The sequence below is a fragment of the Phaseolus vulgaris genome, chromosome 8 (genome assembly GCF_000499845.2).
Source record: "Phaseolus vulgaris cultivar G19833 chromosome 8, P. vulgaris v2.0, whole genome shotgun sequence".
Lineage (NCBI taxonomy): Eukaryota > Viridiplantae > Streptophyta > Magnoliopsida > Fabales > Fabaceae > Phaseolus > Phaseolus vulgaris.
In genome coordinates, this window is record NC_023752.2 from 42,081,667 (window position 1) to 42,101,753 (window position 20,087).

Sequence of the window (20,087 nt, forward strand, 5' to 3'; positions counted from 1 at the left end):
TGAAAAAAAATGCATGAGAAGATTAAACTCCAAATACAACAACAAAATGAGAAGTACACAAAATACAACAATAAAGGGAAGAAAGAAATAATTTTTGAGGAAGGAGACTTAGTTTGGCTTCACCTTCGCAAAGATAGATCTCCAACTCAAAGGAAGTCCAAACTAAGTCCTTGAGGTGATGGACCCTTTCAAGGCCTCAAGCGAGTCAATAACAATGCATATAAGTTGGACCTACCTCTTGAATATGGAGTACATGACACTTTTAATGTAATTGATCTTTCTCCATTTGTAGGTACCAATGACGATGACGAGCTAGATTTGAGGACAAATCCTTTCCAAGGGGGAGGGGATGATGGAGAAGGGCCAAGCACACCTCACCATGGAGGCCAAGACCCAAGACTAGACCGTGATGAGCGTCTAGACTCAAGGAGAGAGCGTCTAGGACGTGATAAGGGAAGGCTACACATGGAGCGTCTAAGAGGAGGCCTAGACCGTCTAGGCCCTATTACAAGGTCAATGGCTAAGCATATTCACGCCCACATGGACCTAGCCACGGATGGAAGAGAGAAGACCTTGTATATGTTACATGGAGGCCCATTAGGGGTGGCTTAGTAATTAGGGTAGTGTTAGAAAGCACAAGTTTGTCTTATATGTGATTTACCCTAGATTTGTGCACTTTCTAGAACCTTAGCACACATGACCGGCCATGTGCCATGTGCCTTGTCATTTGCATTTCATTTTGCTCCAATTTCATGTGTAATTAGCTTAGCTTTCACGGCCCATTAGCCTATAAAAGAGAAGGCCATCTCTTGTATTTTTCAAGATTATTGTGAGTAAAGTTATGCTGCCAACATTGTGCCATGCTTTGCTTCTACCTAGTTTCTAGGCTCTAATCTTCATCTTCCTCACTTACCATAGGGCTGGCCGAACCTCCCTAATCCCATACATATCATGCACCTTCAAGATCACCATAGCTCCTAGGAGGATCTTGCACATACACAACCATGGCTTCCGCACCATCTTTCACATGATTCTAAGAAGAGCTTCATGAATTTGCCATCACTTTGAAGCAAGACGCCAACCGTGGTCTCTTGGAATGATTTGAAAGCATGTATGCGCACGCGGTTTTTTCCTCCTCCTTATAGGAAATACCTCTTGTTGAAGCTCCAACGGCTTCATCAAGGACCTAGGACGGTAGATGAATACTTTAAATTTTAAAAACTTAGAAACAACTTTGACTAAAATTAATATGCATGATAATTAAGAGTCAAAGATAGATACGTTTGTAAGTGGTTTGAGGAGAGAAATTCAAGATATTCTAGAATTATATGACTACTCTTCTTTAACGAAAGTGGTTCACCTAGCCATCAAGGTGGAATCACAACTTTTGAAGAAAACAACTTTCAAAAATAGTCATAATGATGGCTTCTACAAATCTTCATGGAAGGATACAAACAAAAATTCTCCTTCCAAATTTTCAAAAGAAACAACTTCTCCCTAAAAAGTTTCTAAACACAATCCTTCTTACTCTACCCCTAAGTCACCCACCAAAACTTCCAGCACAAAATGTTTTAAATGTCTAGGTTTTGGGCACATAGCTTCCAATTGTCCAAATAAAAGAACCACAATGTTACAAGAAGTAAATCAACCCAAATTAAAACAAAAGCCAAAAAAAGAAAACGAAAAAGAAGAGGAAAGTAAAGTGGGTCTCATCTTGTTGACTCCTACGAAAATCACTACACCTCCTAGGTATACTTCTTCCTTATCTTTTTCATTCCCAAATAATTCTAAATATTTGACATCTTTGTTAAAGAAGTTTACGGATGATCTTCAAAAACCTCCTAAAGGTTATGCACTTCTAAGAGGATTTTCACAAACAAATCATCTCTTCCCTAAACATTCTCTACAACCGTAGCCTGTATCTAGAATTCACGCATGTGAACTCCCCAAGCTTCATGAACATAAGTTTGTTTCACATCCTAAACTTCGAAATATCTTCTCTGAGAACAAACTAACAATGTTATTTGCAGGAGTTCTAAATTCGAGGACGAATTCTTTCCAACCTGAGGGGCATGATACAAACCAAAGTAACCAATAGATGACTAAGGACACCTCAAGCACCTCACAAAAAGGTCAGTCATCTTAGTATACAAAGTCGAGCCCCACCAAACCTTGAGAAAGCATCAGCAGAATAAGAATTTATAAACTATAATATCAAAAGTTCTTCCTTCTGGTCTTTTTCACAAAAGAAAAGTTATGTAAATAAATTTGGCTCACTTTAGGGGTCCAAATAGCAAAGATAGGCTAGAATAAGGTACCATTAGCATAATAGGGGGTGTGGGTAGCATTTTAGCTTGTTCCTAGCCCATTTGGAGACATTTTGACCTAGTTTCTAGAAGGACAAGCCTAGGATGTGGGTTTGACTTAGTCAAACCCTAAGGCTGCCCATTTTTTCCCTTTTCCCATCCTACCCCTTTAGCTTGTTCTCCAAGGCTCCTTCACCTATAAATAGGAGGCATATCTAGTGTATTTACAAGTTGAATGAAATAGAGAAAATTTACTCTCATAAGCTTCATTTTCCTTCATCTTTTCCTTCCATTGTCATTCCATTCAATTCATAAATATGTTCTTATTTTGGTTTCCTTTTGTCTATTCGATCATTGCTTCCATTATAGCTTTCCATGCTTAAATTCCGCACCTATAATTGTCATCATCTTCACCTTATAATTGCCTTTTCCTTTTGCCTTTATGAAATGAATTTTCACATCTACTTAACCACTTGGTTATGTTAATGTCCAGTGGGGATTTTCCTTACGTTTTCACTATTAATTGTTTAACAATCTCAATCATAAATCTAAAGTGTCCCCTAAATGAAAAATCCTAAAATCAACTCACATCAGTTTTTATAAATGAATTCTAAATTTTCAAAATCAATTTTGGTGTTGTTTAACTCTTTTTCTAAAGACTTGACTTTATTTTCCAACCAATTATTTAAACCTTTCAACCGATTGTTTAACAGATCCATCCTATTAGCTTCTTCATGTGTTCCCCTAAAGGCATCAAGCAATTGGTTATAATTTTCAAAATTTTCAGAGGAGTTAGAGCTTACACTACTCATGTTAGAAGCATCTTTAGCCATCAAGCATAGATTTGCCTCCTCATCACCCCTTGATGTTAAGATAAAGGAAGATTGATCATTGTCTTGTCATGCAATGTGACATTCAATTTTGATATGTTCTTGCTTCCCACATCCAAAACAAGTATAATTTGAATAATTTAAATCAGATGATTTCTTTGGATTATTCCTGTTTAAAGACTGTGACTTGTCTTTGTTACTATTTCTTAAGAACTTACCAATTTTTTTTGTTAGCAGGTTTAGAGTTCCCATATCACTGTTGATGGCATTGAGCTCTTCTCTTTCGTGTTTTTGGGGTGGTTTACGTGAAGCTTAGTGGTTTGTTGATGGATCAAGGCCCTCCTAAGAGGTGTGGCTGCCTTGTAGGTGCAGGAAGAGTAGGGAATTTAGGGAGGTTCGGTCAGCCCCTTTGGAAGGTGAAAGTATTGAAGATTAAGACCTAAATTCTAGGCAAGGGAGTAATGTATGGCTCAAGTTTGGCAGCATAACAATACTCAATTTAATCTTACAAAATGAGAGTCAAGCACCTCCTTATATAGGATTGGAGGGCTGGAATTTGAAGAGCCAAATATAAATGAAACGCTAGCCAAATTACATGCAAGTGTGAGCACATGGAAGCACATGGAGCACATGGCACATGGGAGCACATGGCCACCTAGCCTTCACATGCCCGGCCTAGATTAGTGTGGTAGGTTCTAGAAACCGTAACTAATTTAGGTAATCCAAACTTAATCCTAATTTGCACAATTAAACAAGGTTCACAATGCTATGCTATTTGCACCACAAATAAAACTATGCTAACGCTTGATGGGCCTTCTTGGAACATCAACTCTCTTGGTCATGGACCTTGTTGTCCTAGACACTCTTATGGGTGCCCTTCATGCAAGGTTGGTCCTAGACGCTCTTTTGGTTGCTTTTTATGCAAGGTTGGTCCTAGAAGCTCTTGTGGTTGCCCTTCACACAAGGTTGGTCCTAGACACTCTTTTGGTTGCTGGGGCCTCTTCCATCAACTGTAGTTACTAGATTCTTGATCTATTTTTTGGACAACAAATTTCAAAGCAATCCCTTTGACTTGGTTTTCTTCAGTTTCTTGCTAATTCAACCTGTTCATTTCCAGTCATGCTCCCTTATTTTTTTTCAAACAGTGATGCAGTGGTCATAGTTGTTAAATCCTTTGACTCAAAGATGACAGTGACCTTTGGTTGCCATGACCTGTCCAAACATTTGAGGATTTTGATGTTCAAAACCTCTTTATGAAAGATTTTGCCAAAACCAATGAGATGATTTACTATGTGAGTAAGTTTTTTCTGCACATCTGTTATGGTTTCCCTTTTTAGCATTTTGAACAACTTGTACTCTTGAATCAAGGCATGCTTTCTTGCTCTTTTCACATTATAGTTGTTCCTTCATGAGTCACCTTTAGAATGTTCCACATTTCCTTTGCTAAAGAACATTAAGACACTCTTAAAAACTTATCAAAACTTAATGCATAAGTTATAATGATTTTAGCAATACAATCATACTGAGCTTTCTTTCCCTCAGTCTCAGTCCAAGAAGACCAAGATTTTTCATCAAACACTTTATTAGTTTCATGTTTTGGTATAAAAGGACCATTTATAATAGTATCACAAATCCCTATCTTAATTGATTGAACAAAGATTTGCATTATGAATTTCCAGAACTAGTAATCTACACCACAAAAGAGTGGTGGTCTGTTTACGGAAGTCCCCTCACCAAATGGTAGTTTTTCAGGCATTTAAAATAATATTAGGTTCGAAACTTGAAGAACATACAAGAACTTAGCTCCTGATGACAATTGTTAGAATATGTGGCCTAAACCAAAAAGAGATTGTTTTCAAAATATTTTCGCAAATACTGAAATCAAATTGAAAACTTAATAAAATTAACTAATTGATTTATCCGTTCAACTCATTACAAAAAACACAACAAGCATATATTCAAAATATTAAAAAGTTGTTACAAAAATTTAACTAATTGATTTATATTGGTTCACTTTTACACTAAGATTTACATCCAGTCCTCAACAAACCACTGAGAATACACTAATAAAAACACAAAAATGTTTACAAAACAGTCAAGAGTGTTTCTCTTGAGCCCTACAAGAACACACAACAGAATTCAAAAATCCTATTTGAATCTATTAACAACAAAATACAGTGAAAGTACAAGGTTTTAATACACCTGGATTGTTACAAATGAAGTACAGTAGAAATGGAAACCTATAAGCCTTCTTTACAAAACAAGAATGAACCAAGAAGCAAACTCAATCTCCAAGAATGATTTTAAAACTTCATGTTTTTCTCTCGTGTAAAAATCATTGTTTGAAATGATCAAATTTCATCCTTATATAAGGTAATAATGTTTCCAGAAATACTTTGATCATTTAACAAAAATAGTTGTATCAATTAAAAACACATTGGTTAATATAACATAATTTTGTTTAAAACATTTAATTGATTTTTGAAATAATTGAATATTTTCTTTTAATAGATGAAATCAACATATATTAGATTGATTCTTTTATCGAAATAATTAATTGATTCACTAAACAAAAAAGGAAAAATAGAAAAAAAAATTAATCCTTAAAAACCGTAATTGTTTTTAAGAGGTTGATACGATAAATCAGTTTGTTAAAAATACTTACTATGATCAACAAACTTGAATAAAAGTAATTTCCACTAATTAAAACATTAATCAGTTGATTAAAAAATACACAAATTTAGAAGAAAAAAAACTTTTCAAGAAGATTATTCAAGTAACTTGGATCACAATGTAATGAAAAGTTATACATCAAAATCTACCTAACCAAACACACACACACAACTTCAAGTCTTTAAGACAGATTGGATTCATCGAACCCTCTTGGTCAACAGGAAGCTTATGTGGGTTCTTGTGTGTGCCATGTAGGCATCCCTCTTGGCTTCTCTTAATCCCTACAATCTTAGATTAAAATTTCCTAAATACAAGGCTCAAAAATCCTATACATAAATTAAAGACTAAAATTAAAATCTTAATCATTCTATACATTTTTTACAAGGTTGCAAAAGGAGAATTGTCTAGAAAAATAACTTCTAATCAAAACTTCTACTCTTCTGAACGTGGTTGTTTTGGTGGTTGGGATGGTCCTCCATTAGATTGAGGCCGCAAAAAGATGTACCTGTGTGTGAAATAGAAGCAATGGAGCTAGAGATCTCAAGATCCTTATACCATTTGAGAAATTCATTGGAAATAACATGTTATCCTGAGCTATCAGATGAAGAAGTGCCAAATCAAATAGGCCCCACAATAAACATTTTTTAGGGAGCAATTTAGACAACTATAGTAGAAGAGGTGATGGAGGACCATCCTTGCAAAAGCCACCATTTTTCTCAAGTAAGAGCAGAGGTTCAACTTGGAAGAATTCTAAAATAATATGCCTTAGCTTTTGAATAAAATGTAAATAATATAATAGTATTTTTTGGCTTTGTATTTCTAAGCCATCATTTGAATAGGAATCTCTTTCTCTCCAAACAATACTACCTTGGGCGTCTCTTCCTTTGCATGTTGACTCTTCAAGCTCTTTAAGAAGCCAGGTGTCTCCTTCCATGACTCTCCAAATCACTCAAGACACACGACAAGCTATGAATGGCGAGCTTCTTGTAAACAGAATTGCGACATGACAAGCTAGGAATGGAAAGCTTCTTCTAAATAAGATTTCCACAGGGCAAGCTAGGAAAGGAGAGTTTTCTATGCATAGGATTGCCACATGGCATGTTAGGAGTGGAGAGTATTTTGAGAACTCAGTAGTCACTTTTAGGAGTCTCTTAGATTATAAGTAAGAGACAACCCGCATGTAAATTTTAGACTTTATTGATATATGAAATTGTGTTTCTAAAATTCTCAGCACATTTATCCAAGTCTCTCTCTATGTGTTTCTTGCATTCTTACAAACTCAAGGAAGTTGGCCTAACCTCTTCCTTGGCCCTTGCACCTCATACTCAAACCAAGAACTTTCATGACCATTAGATGCTTCCTTCCATTAATTCCATTCCAATACCCAAGAAGAATTGCATCAAGTGGTATAAGAGCAAGGCTACAATTTAGATAAGCCTATGATGAGAGAGAAGCACCTTAGAGGGCTTCCATTTACAAGATAAGCCCATATCCAAAACAAGTACGACGGGGAAATCTTGTCGATGTGAAACACCAACGAAAATAAAGGTATCAAAGCGGCAACATCATTGAAAAATTTCGACGAGTAGTGGGTTCACTAGGAAGGTAAGGATTTTTCCCTAGCTTTAGATGCCTTATTAAAATAAAGGGAAATAAAAAAATTAGATAAATCCCTTGTGTCTAATGAGCACATAGGATTATGTTTATATAGAGAAAAATCATGCATAAAATATTGGCTAGATTACATAGGTAGAAATATCTAACATAAATATCTAACATATCTAATAATTCGAAAAGGGGTATACCAGATGCTGCAAGACCAATTTCCTCAATGAAAATGAGGATGTTAAAAATCGAGAATTGCAAGAAGTAACAACTTTTGTTCTTGCCCTCTTCCCTAGACTTACCCTCTTGTTACTCATAAACAAAAACGAGTTTTTTTGGTGGAATTCGCTGAATTACGGAGGTCCTTTCTCTCTACCTCTTTTGTTTTGGCTTTTGTTTCTTTTTGTTGTTTGTAATGGTGGTGGTGATAATTACACACAAAGATTATACCGGTTCACTCAATCACTGAGCTACATCCAGTCCTCAGTCAAACCATTGAGTTTTCACTATGCAATCAATCACAGATTACACAAACACCACACACAAAGAGGTGACTTTGAATCCCACAAAGCCTACTCACCCTCCTTGCACACAACAACCACCTCAGGCCAGAATCACACTGACTTTACAGGATTTTATACTGTTATACAAAATGTTATATGAACAATTACAAGAACTTGAACAGGATTAGAAAACACCTGGTAAAACACAATACACCAACACCCTATTGATCAGTTCTTTGAAAGACAGCAAAGCACAGGGCAATCTTGCTAAAACTTGATGAAATACCTTTTCACAAACAGTTTTGGTAATTTCTCAAATCAATCTCAACTCAGAGTATCAAAAGTTTCTGTTTCATCAATCTCTCGTCTTTTATATATCTTTAAACGTTTGAATAAAAACATATTTATAATACTTGAAATGCTAACGTTGGAGCAAATCAGTTAAAAACAGATTTTCAAAAAACTGTTACAAGCACATACATTTAATCGGTTAAAACGATGAATTAACCAATTGAATGCTCTTATCAGTTATAAAACAGTTTTAAAACCTTCTTTGCCAGCTAAGTTACAAACAACCGATTATCTCGACATTTTAATCGGTTGTTTTTTCCTTTGCATGGAAAAACACTTTAATCTTTAAAACTGATTGAAATGAGCTTTGCTTGAGATTCAAAACTAATCTTACAAAGATATTAAACCCCAAACCAAAACCTAAACCTAAACATCACCCAGCTTCAGGCTTCACTTGGATTTGACACATCAAAGTTTCCCATCTTCAACATATGTCAGGACACTTCGAAGTGGAATCATCGGAAGAGGATTTAGAAAAGGGTTTAGGGAGGATATAGAATAGGGTTTAGGGTTTTATGGAATTTTCTAACCCTTTCACGGGTGAATTTTCTCAGCAAAGTGCTGAAGGAGAAGTAAAATGAAGAGGTTCTTTTGGTTTTGTTAATTGATGATTTGATTATTCATGGCTCGAAGGAACACAAATTGCAATATTGCTATCTCGTGAAGGTAGGGAAAGTTTTATTAGGCCTCATGATGGACATCATTCTTTAATCCAAATCATTTAAGTTAAAATTTTTTTGTTCATAATGAAAGATGTATTTTATAAAGAGTAGTTAGTTGTTTGTTATACTCTTAATATTAACTAATATTTTTTAAAATTTGAATTTTTCTCAACTAATTTCAAGTACCACAAGTAGATATTTGCTTATTTTTAGTTGGTAGATATTTGCTTATTTTTAGTTGGTAGTTGTTTTGAATTTCTTTATTAATGATTAATAGGTCATATGATCTGCGTTTAAGAGAAGTTACATTCCTTTTAAATATGAGTAAATATGAGTAAGACTAATTACTTAGACTTGAACTATGTAAAAAAATAGAAAAACATTTTATTAATATCAATCATACCAATTATATTTTGATCATCTCTACTTAAAATAACCAAAACCTATAAAAAAGAAAATAAAAATATGCTGAAAAAAAATAACAAAATTCCGAAAATATTAAATATTTTTTTAGTTATTGTATAGATATTGAGAACATTTTATGTCCTAATAATCTCCCCTTTACAACATTTTCTTAAAACAAAAACATGATGAAGATTGTTTTATAAGAAGTTAATAAAACTGTAACTTTATTGATCATACAAAGTACTTAGTTTATGCATAAGAACAAGCTTATGACATATCATAATAATTTACTCATGAGTGAGTGGGGAGACCAAACCTGACAACTCACTTTATTACATTAATTTGTGATAAAAAGAACAAACAGATGTAGTAAACACATAGACACGTGGTTGAAATTTCAGAGAAACACAGGCAGCAATAGTGGATGAACAATGATTGATCAATTGGTGGGAGGAGTAACAGTGCTGACAAAAAAGTCCTCATCAATTTTTTCATCGTGGCAGCACTGGAAGGTGGTGAGCACGTGCATGTTGCGCCGACACTCAGGGCATGTGAGCCTCTCTGGGATTCTCCCCATTGCATGAGAAAATTCAAATCTGCTGCAAGGACTAACAACCGAATGAACCTTGTCATAGTGATTCTTAAAAGCTGATTCAAACCCTTCCCTGTCAGCATGATCTTTCCACACGGCATCATACTCCACCAAGGTTTGGAACCCGGTTGTGGCATGCCCATTGACCACAATGTGAGACCCTCTTGCCAGAACAATCCATCCACCCTGTTTGTCATAGCTGAGAAGCTTCTTGATTTCTTGCATCACATGGTCGTCGTCATCGGATTGCTTCAGTTGAAGTTTGGAGAAGAGCATACTCTGAAGACGGGTCCAAAAGAACCATATCATGCTCTGCTCTGACCAGTATTGAGTGTTGAGTTTATCACGAATTATTGTGTCGATGATTTTCTGCACTTGCTCCCTTTTGTTGCTTTTCCCAACATATACCATCTCCAAGGGTATTTGAGTAGCCATTGCAACCCTGCGGCCTTCCTTCACAAATCTTCTTACCCATTCAGGATCATCCCCCCCAAACAAGAAAATGTATTTGCCATCCTTAATCTGTGCAATCAGAAATTGGCATTTGTTATTTTTCTGAAGGTTAGTAACGCATTCTACATTATTCTCTAAACTCGTTAAATAGAGCGAGAACCATTTTATGTAGTTGACTACACACATAAATTTAGTTAATAATAGTGTTCTAGAAAAGAGAGCAAGTGCATTGCTAATATTTATTCTAGAAAACATATATCAATCCATGTTGATTTTGTTAAGCTACCAACAAAGACTGCAGTGTGCAGTCACAACTACACATAGTAACATTTCATTGCTCCACGTGAATTAGTGGCCATACTTGACATTTTTCCAGTTAAACTTAATTGGCTCATTTAGTCCTGTACTATTTAATTATGGAGATGGCAACATTATGCTTTTGGATTGGCGCTGTGGTGTTAAGCTTTTCATGGCCTTCCTATGGAATGGGCTGAATTCTGTATATAGTGAAAAAAACATAGCTTGATCACTCTTTAAAAGGAGAATAAGTGTTTTGATTGTCAGAGTGCTTACCCAGTTCAAAATATCTTGATCAATGCCATCTACTAGCAATTCAAGTCTCCAGGTCTCTTCCTTCCATAGAACTTCTTCTCTAGAACTTGTGAAAGGGTAGGCAGCACTTCCCCAAATCCACATCATGTGAATAGCATTGGGGCAAGAAACTCTCCCTTGTGGGTCCAAAACCACAAGAATTGGCTTATTCTTGTATTTCCATTCGCTCTGGATGAACCAGATGACTGGCTTGCCTATCAAAGATGGATCATACACTGAGTACCATGACATGTTTTCTTGAAGGCTCTCAAACTGCTTTTTCTTTGGTTCTATCCATTCATAGTTTGGATCCACAATTGGTATCCAAACCAACTCATATCTACTTTCCATTCTTGATGTATGAGTCTTCGATTCGTTGTAGATCTGTTCAAGAATCATAAGCTCGTCGGTGGAGATCTCCATGCCTGAAAATAGAAGCAGCACATTCTTCCTTCTCAATGGCTCAAGGCTAACCTGTTTGTTTCCATTAATTATACAAATATAAGCATCACCAACACAATTTCACATAATACTAATGCATATGTAGGTAGTTACTGTGTTAGAAAATCAAACCCTTTTCTTGGTAACACCATCATATAGAGGTAGAATATCATCCTGTGCATAAATCAGAGCTTTGAGAACCTTCATGTTGTCAGTGTGGGGTTTTGAAAACAAATCTCGCAGCATTTGGTAAGCTTCAGCATCCATCTTTTTCCCTACATTGAATGATCATATTAAATTAGTCGGATAGCTAAGGGGTCTTTTGGTTTAAGATTTTTTTATCTTATTATTAATTACAATGACGTTATACACTGTTTTTTCTTTGTTTCCTATCTATAAAATTTTACTCAGAAAACTGTAAAAGCAACTTTTATTGTTTTCTGGTTTTTCACTATTTCCTATACAAAATTTTGAAAGTCAATGTAACACTTCTGTAATTAAGAATGAAAGTATAAAATAAGCCAACTAGCCCACACTCCCTATTGATATCTCAGTTTTATTTAATATGGATAGATAGAGACGAGGAATTATAAGTGGCCTACCAATATGTTCGTGGCAACTATTTAGCAGCTGCCTGAGATGGTCATTTATGTTTCTGAGCTTGAAAATCAAAGTAGATAGCTCCCAAGCATCAGTGGATGCGAATATCCTGAAACAGTGTTTTTGACATATTATTTATGTGTCTGTGATATTTAAAAACTCTTTCATAGGTAGTTAACACCCGGTGTTGGAGATAGAACTTCTTCATACATATGACCATTTTCATGCGCTTAGGTGTATTCATTTATAAAGAGAATTCAAAATGCTGACCATGGATGTTCTAACAAGCATGAAAAACTTGAAAATGATTGGAAAACACATACTCATAGCTTAGGGTAGTGAGGCTAGTAATCTGAGCTGCACAAGCCACAATACTTCTAACGGTCCAGTAAGAAGCAACTGGGATATAGTTGTAGGCAGTGGTGTAGGCTGATATATCTTGCGTAATATATTGAGATCGCAGATCATGGAACTCTATGACACGCTTGGTCACCTCAACTATGATGCTAACTAGATCATTAAGGGTATCAAACCGTGGTTTCAGCGAGCTTGCACGCGCCATGATACTAGGTAGTTGCTTCAGAATTGCCATTGATTTGGCAAGCTGGTTTTTATCATGGATTTGGGCCAGCAGCCAAAATTCACCATACGTTAGAGCGAAAGCAGCTAAGGCCAGCACTATTTTCACATCCCACTTGAAGATTGTAAGCATGTCAAAGATGGCAACTGTAGTGGAGTGTACATCTACACCACAGAGAGTCTTGTAGGGAATCTGAAATTTCATGTTGGTTTTGATATTGTTAAGTTGTTCCATTGATGGAAAGACTTCATTATGTCAGTCTCTTTAAATATAGAGTGATTTTTATTTTAATTCACTCAAATTAACAGGAAGTTATTTTGGTCCCTCAAAATTCAAAAATTATGACTTTAGTCTTAAAAACATTAAATTAGAGGGAGTAAAACGAGTTTTCTAAAACTCTTTTTTAGTCCTTCAAATTTATTTTGTAGAGACTAAAACCATATTTTTACTAAATTTGGGATTAGAATGAAGCTTTTTTAGGGTCTGAAAACGGATTTACCCCAAATTTCAGAGACCGAAAACATAATTAAACCATTATGAAAATTATGCATGTAGCCATGTTCCGGCTATGACAGCATGAGCCAATCATGATGAAAATAAGGTTTCAAGTGTTTACTAGTATATATCCGTTTTACAAATTAAAAACAGAATATCAGTTAGTAGCTCAAACTCTTGCGATAGTCGTGTTTAACATTTTTCAGTGATTGCACATAATGTTTAGGATATCACCTCACAGGAAATCCTATCAATCTTAGCAGATAGAGCCTCTAGCATGTTTGTTTGCCCAGGATGGTAGCTTTTGTCCTCCACATTATCAACACGTGCAAGGGCACCCTGAAAGATTGCACAGTACAGGTTAATCAGAAAAAGGAAAATCTCACACAAAACGACGTACTAATTAAAACCATGTGCATGTCTTTTTTCAATGGTTTAATAATGTTTTTAGTCCCTAAAATATCTGATAAATTTAGTTTTGTTCTCTCAAATTTATATAATACATTTTAGTCCGTAAGCAACGAGACTCTGAATGTTTTTTTTTACACTTTGAAGAACCCAAATTGAATTCACTCCAAAACATAAAGGCTATAAAAACATATTGAACTTTTATTTTTCGTCGAGGGAGCAGAAAGTTAACTGGAAACATGACAGCTGATTTCAGTCCATTAAAAATTTGCTTGGCACTTAGATAATCAACCTTTTATTTGATTAGTATCATACCGTTGTAGGACCTTCAGAAGTCAAGGTGGAACATATTAGAACATCCTCAACTATACGCAGAAGGGGCCTGACATCATATTCAATCCCTTCAGGATTATGCTCTGTCAATACTTTCTTCACCAAAACGCTGTCATCAGATATTGCGGCTGCAGGCATCATTCTTCCACCATTTATCAGTTGTTGCATAGCACCCAACTTGCCAATGCTGTTCATTGTGGGTACACAAAACAAAATGCAGATGAAGAACTCTAGGTTTGAGGCGAAGGAGAGATAATAAGGCTTGGGTAGTTGCGTTTCAAGTGCAAGTGATAGGCCTACATATAATACATCGAAAGGAATAACCCCGCCTGAATCAACTTCCTTTCTTTCCGCATAATTAAGTTCTTGGGACGTTAGGAGCGAGGAAGCAAGCTAGAAAGCCTTAAGCTTCTTTTGTCCCTTCTCCGCTGTCCCTACCACTTCACTTTAGTATGTGATAACCTCTGCAGTGACAAGACAACACAAAGCTGTCGCATCTAAACTTTTTAACTGTTTTAGGCAATGAAAGAAACCTCGCCGTCACTCTGAATTGTATAAAGTCATTGATGAAGGCTTCGAGATAAGTGTAAATGTGTAAAGTAGAGAAAGAATAATGATGTACACCAAATATATGATAAGTAGATCCCCAAACTATAGTGCAAGTAATCGGGGTAAGTAGATGGACTAGATTTAGATCTTTGGCATCTTTGTCACATCTTGGGGTTAATTTTGCCTCTGATTAAGCGTCAATGTTGACTCAAAGAGAAGCAACCATATTCTAACCATGCATGGTGGTAGGTAGAAAACGTGTCGAAGGCCGTTGGTATGGAATTCTTCCTTGCTTTTTTCCATATTTCCTTGCAACTCAGTTCAGAATATTTTATGCCACAATCCGATGGTAGAAACGAGAACGGAAAAATCTGATGCCTTTCTCCTAATAATACAGTATGAAATTAACCCACAACAATTAGATAATAACTGCGTTAAATATACTCTGTTAAATCTTAGGCAACATGAATTATCTCTCTTTACTTTGGCGGATAGATTAGTGATTGTACTGGTCAGGGTCGAATGAGTCATGTCCCTTAAACTCATTGACCGATCAACTAGGTGATCAACAACGTCAAAGAACAAATTGACAATAAATGATAAGTAAGGAAACATCCTATAAATCCAGGTCATACCCACCAAATTCAGGTAACACTCTGAGAAATCAGCTAACACTGATTTATTGATGATATGCTCTAGATATGTCTTCCTACAAATCGGGGTGACATCCCGAAAAATCAGCTAACACTGATTTATTGAAGATATGCTCCAGATATGTCTTCCTACAAATCAGGGCAACATCTCGAAAAATCAACTAACACTGATTCACTAATGATATGCGCCAGATATGGCCAATCAACCAAATAGCCAATTACCAAACACTATGAATAAGCCTTCTACAAAGGAGTAAGGTACATTTTTATCATTTTTACATCATACACTCTCAAGACAAAGTAGTTACTTGATCATCAGAGAATCTTCTGCAAGTTTATCCCGACCGAGTGCTAAGGAGCTAAAGAGTTGAAGGATTGGAGTCTAAAGGAGTGCAAGAACTAAAGTGCAAGGGAGTGCGACCAAAGACACAACCATTAGGAGAACGACCGACACCAACAACAATTGTTATCACCAATCTCAGGTACTATATAGGCCCACTTTGTCTATACAAGTAGAATTGGCACCCACCGTGGGGCTGAGATAGAGTCAAAGAAAGCAACAATGGTTTCGACAAGACAAATGATGAACAACATGATGCTAGTAGCGGATCAGATCACTATGTTCCTAGCTCTATAGAAAGAGATGGAAGAAATGTGCCAAAAGAGGATAGAGTAGGCAACCGTTCGCTAGAAGAATGAAAAGGAGATGCAAATCCTCAAAGAGAAAAAATGAAGAGATGAGGTCGCAACTAGTCGATCCTACGCACACAACCGGGCGTAGACAACGAAAGCAACCTTCTCCTTCGAGAAGCGAGCACACACAAAACCAAGAGAGAACGAGTACAGCCCGAACTCAGACTTATCAGTCTTCCGATCACATACAGAGCGTACATCATAGAAAACTATCCCAAGGGACATCCCTTCATAGATGAAATCATGGAAGCACAACTCCATCCCAATTGGAAGGGATTGAATGTCGATCGGTATGACGATACCACGGATCCGGACTAGCACATTCATGTGTATAAAACACAAACGAGCCTCTACACATGAGATAAATCAGTGTGGTGTCGAGTGTTTCCACCTCGCTCAAAGGAGCGACACTCAATTGGTTCACGAGACTTTCATTCCACCTGACTCAGTGGATAGCTTCAAAACTTTATTATCCAAATTCGACACTCAGGTAACATTTCCAACAAGTCACCTACATCATCTTACGTTAATAGCACTTGTTAACCCAGAGCTGACCTCAGGCCAGAGGTGGCCATGCATCAATTGGTCATTGTACTACGATCAGGTCGTTTACTGATAGACTATATAAGAAACCAACAAAAAACTTAGACAAACTTAGGTAGTGGGCAGATAAGTTCATTCAACTAGAAGAATTGCATGATTATTGCAATAATGTCTTAACAAATAATGATGGAGATAAAGGAAAATAGAGGATCGAAGTGGCAGATAAACGTCAAACAATCCGCTGGGTACAAAAAAAATCGAGACCCTCGGTTTCACACCTATACCCCTTTGAATGTTGATAGGAGGGAAATCATGGATGAAGCATTGAATGTCGATCTCATCCCGACATTCAGAAAGTTACAAAGCCCAAAGGGTGCTTATACGTTTAGGCAATGCCCGTACTACTGCAACTTTGGTCACACAACCGAAGAATGTCCGGCATTAAAAGACAAGATTGAAGAGCTCATTCAAGTTGACCATTTGCGCAAAATCATCCAAGGTACGAACAAGAATTTTCATAGATACCCCAAGAGGGAGAAATACCCTCGAAAGGATGAACGGAGGGAATCTTACTCTCGGTGTCATCACAATGATGACTGACGCCCAACAAAAAAACAACAAAGGAGCACAATCCCTAAGAGGGTCAAGCCTTCGCGAAGAAGTAGTCGTGAGGTGATTAACACAATTGCTAAAGGATTTTCATGTGGAGGGTGTTCGAGATCTGCTCGGAAGAAGCATATGTGGGCTATTCAATCAGTGCACTGGACCACAATCAAAGATCGACCGAGAATACCCTCAATGCTCTTTACTGATGACTACTTCACAACTATCGACCCAACCTAGGACCATCCCATTGTCATCACCTTCGAAATCAACAACTTCACCATCACCAAGACCTCAGTGGACCAAGGGAGTTCGACTGACATTTTGTATTGGAAAACCATCAAAAGAATGAGGATCCCAAAAATAGAAATCCAACCATATGACGACCAGATAATAGGTTTTTTCTGGTGAACGAGTAGATACGCGAGGCTATACTGACTTATATAGCACTTTTGGTGAGGGTAAGTTGTTGAACTAAGTGCTGTTCAAGCTTTGAAGAATCCCAACCCTTTGAAGGATGATGAAGGCTGGCTGTGCTTGCTGTTGCTGAGCTGTCCTTTTAGATAGGATCTGGGGTAGATTTAATATGTAATCCACTCTTGATTGAATCCAAAGCATAAGCACTCTCAATCCTTTAAAAGAAAAGTGTTTTTCAAGGTAAGTGAAAAACAACCTGTTGTTTTGTCGAAACAACCGATTGTTTTATACTTAGGTGTTTTTAGAAAAGGTTGAAAACTGTTTTTCAAATGGTTGAGCTGTCAAAACCAAAACAACTGATTGATTCGAGGAAACAACCGATTGTTTGTTTTGGTACCATAACAGAAAAATGGTTTGTGCTTTGACTGAGCATTAAATGATTTTCTAACTGTTTACGCTCCAGTTTTTAATGCTTTGACCAATCTTTAAATGCAATTAATAGTTTGTTAAGATTTGATAACAAACAACAACTTTGATTATATACAGAAAAACAGATTTGAGTTTTTCACTGATTTTGAGTTTTTGAAAAGTTGAGATTGCTTAGAGATTGAGATTGATCAAAGAGTATGAGCTAGGATTTTCTGCTTGTTTTGATTTCAGATTTGTTCTGTAAACAAGTGTAATCCTTGTATCTGTTGAAAGAAACCTTGTGTGTTTGCTGAGAAGTGTTGTATGTTCTTGAAGGGATCAAGATCAGCATTCTTAGTGTTGGTGTGTTGACCAAGAGAAATGTGTGTCTTGAGGGGATCAAGGTCACTTCTTTGCTTGTGGTGTAAGTGATTTAGGTTTGATTGCTTAGTGGAATTCCTTAGTGGTTTCTGAGAAGACTGGATGTAGCTCTGGGTTTAGAGTGAACCATTATAAATCTCTGTGTGCATTTTCTCTATCCCTTAACTCTTTAAATTCAGTTTTTATATTTGTAAACTGGTATAAATAACCAATTCTTTATGCGAAATAACCAATTGTTTTTCTGGTGTTGTGCTTTTTGCTTTGTGTTTTGAAAAACTGATTTCTTAATCAAGATATTCTCGAAGTAATTTCATTCAAGGCTTAAAAGTTTTCAAAAACATCTTTAAACCATTCAACCCCCCCCCCCCCCTCTAGTTTAAAGTCATACATTCTAACATAAGTACCTTTGCAAAACCATTAAAATAAGGTATCTACTTGTCAATGCCAACACTTCATACAATATTCTGCTCAGGCAGTCTTCCATAAATCGTCTTGGAGCAATAGTTTCAACTCCACATCTCGCCATGAAGTTTCCATCTACTTCGGGCGATATAGTCACAGTGCATCTGGAACAAAAGGTAACACAAGAGTGATATGTTTCTAGCTTAGAGGTCGAACCAACCTAGCAACAAAAAGTCACCACGGGGACAGTCCTACGATTGCAGAAGAGAACAATCGCAAAGGTCTTTAGGGCCCAGCTGATTTCGGTCCCGAGAACTAAGAACTCCTTGAAAGAAGCACATGGTTGCTCTAGTAGATCTGGATCCCTAAATGAATGATGCTTGTATCGAGCCGAGTGAAGTCCTCCACCGAATACCTGTCCAAAATGATGTTCATTCAATGCACATGGGAACATCATTAACGTCGGCTGACAACACAATGGTGAGTCAAACACTTATCGAAACTGCTGATTTATTTTCCTGGATCGCCTCCGACATCCCAGAGGTAAGTCCCGATATAATTACACATCGTCTCTCAATGAATAAAGAGACACAGTTTATCGCCCAAAAGAAAAGAAAAATGGGTGAAGAGAAGCACAACGCCTTACGAAATGAAATCGACAAGCTTGTGAAAGTCGATTTCATCATAAAGCCACAATATACAACCTGGCGGGAAAATGTGGTAATGGTGAAAAAACCCAACGGTAAATGGAAGATGTGCACGGACAATACCGACTGCAACAAGGCGTTTCCGAAGGATCCTTACCCTTTTCGAGCATCGATCGCCTAGTTGATGGGGCAGTCGATCACCTTATCTTAAGTTTCTTAGGTGTATATCCGGATATAATTAAATCCAAATGCATCCAAGAAACAAGGGAAATAATTCCTTCCTGACTAATTGTGATAATTTCTACTATGAAGTCATGCCATTTGGCCTAAAAAACACCGAAGCAACCTTCCAATGACTAATGGATCAAATTTTAAAGGGAATGCTCGACCGAAGCATGGAGGTTTATATCGATGACATAGTCGTAAAGTTTGACTCGTGCATTCAGCACATTCAAGATCTCAAGGAAGTTTTCAAGGCCCTTACAGATCATGGTATACGACTGAATCCCGAGAAGTGCGTGTTCGGAGTAGAAGGTGGAAAATGCTTAGGCTTCATTCTCACCCATCGTGAAATTGAAGCGAATCTAGAGAAATGTAGGGTTATCACTGAAATGCAAAGCCCTGAAAATATAAAGGAGATTCAAAAGTTGATCAGTCGTTAATGGCCTTATCAAGGTTTGTGCCCAAGTTGGCAAAAAAAACAAAGCCAATAGTCCAACTCTTACGAAAAGCAGCGAAGTTCAACTAGAAACTTGAGTGTGAAGACATATTCCTTCACCTTAAAGCCTTTTTGGCAGCACCTTCGATCATACATAAACCAGACACACAACGACCAATAACAGTATATTTGTCGGTCTCCAAAAAGGCTATCAGTGCAACTTTAGTACAAGAGGTAGCGAGAGAAGAGCTACCCATCTACTTCATCAGTTGAGTGCTACATGATGTCGGGGTCAGGTACTAGAT

At 36.8% G+C, this 20,087-nt stretch overlaps 2 protein-coding genes across 2 annotated transcripts; one reads left to right on the forward strand and one right to left on the reverse strand.

Moving 5' to 3' along the window:
- Window positions 1-9,509: 9,509 nt before the first annotated feature.
- Window positions 9,510-14,352, reverse strand: LOC137825907 (protein SIEVE ELEMENT OCCLUSION B-like). The gene is made up of 7 exons (XM_068631711.1): window positions 13,811-14,352; window positions 13,322-13,426; window positions 12,336-12,784; window positions 12,015-12,121; window positions 11,545-11,687; window positions 10,954-11,445; window positions 9,510-10,449 (listed from the first exon to the last, which is right to left on the reverse strand). Exons 1-7 carry the CDS (start codon window positions 14,021-14,023, stop codon window positions 9,775-9,777), a joined length of 2,184 nt encoding a protein of 727 aa, XP_068487812.1. The 5' UTR covers window positions 14,024-14,352; the 3' UTR covers window positions 9,510-9,774.
- Window positions 14,353-18,846: 4,494 nt separating this feature from the next.
- On the forward strand, window positions 18,847-19,305 carry LOC137825169 (uncharacterized). Its single transcript, XM_068630843.1, has one exon. The coding sequence runs from the start codon at window positions 18,847-18,849 to the stop codon at window positions 19,303-19,305; it is 459 nt and encodes a 152-aa protein (XP_068486944.1).
- Window positions 19,306-20,087: the final 782 nt, after the last annotated feature.

What these genes read in the sequence shown, in the direction of transcription:
- LOC137825169 (XM_068630843.1), top strand. Translation starts at nt 18,847, where the DNA reads ATGAATGATGCTTGTATCGAGCCGAGTGAAGTCCTCCACCGAATACCT.
- LOC137825907 (XM_068631711.1), bottom strand. Translation starts at nt 14,023, where the DNA reads ATGAACAGCATTGGCAAGTTGGGTGCTATGCAACAACTGATAAATGGT. An exon ending in ATGGTGTTACCAAGAAAAGG is followed by an intron (nt 11,446 to 11,544) that starts GTTTGATTTTCT and finishes GGAAACAAACAG; the next exon opens with GTTAGCCTTGAGCCATTGAG. An exon ending in ATCAAGATATTTTGAACTGG is followed by an intron (nt 10,450 to 10,953) that starts GTAAGCACTCTG and finishes CTGATTGCACAG; the next exon opens with ATTAAGGATGGCAAATACAT.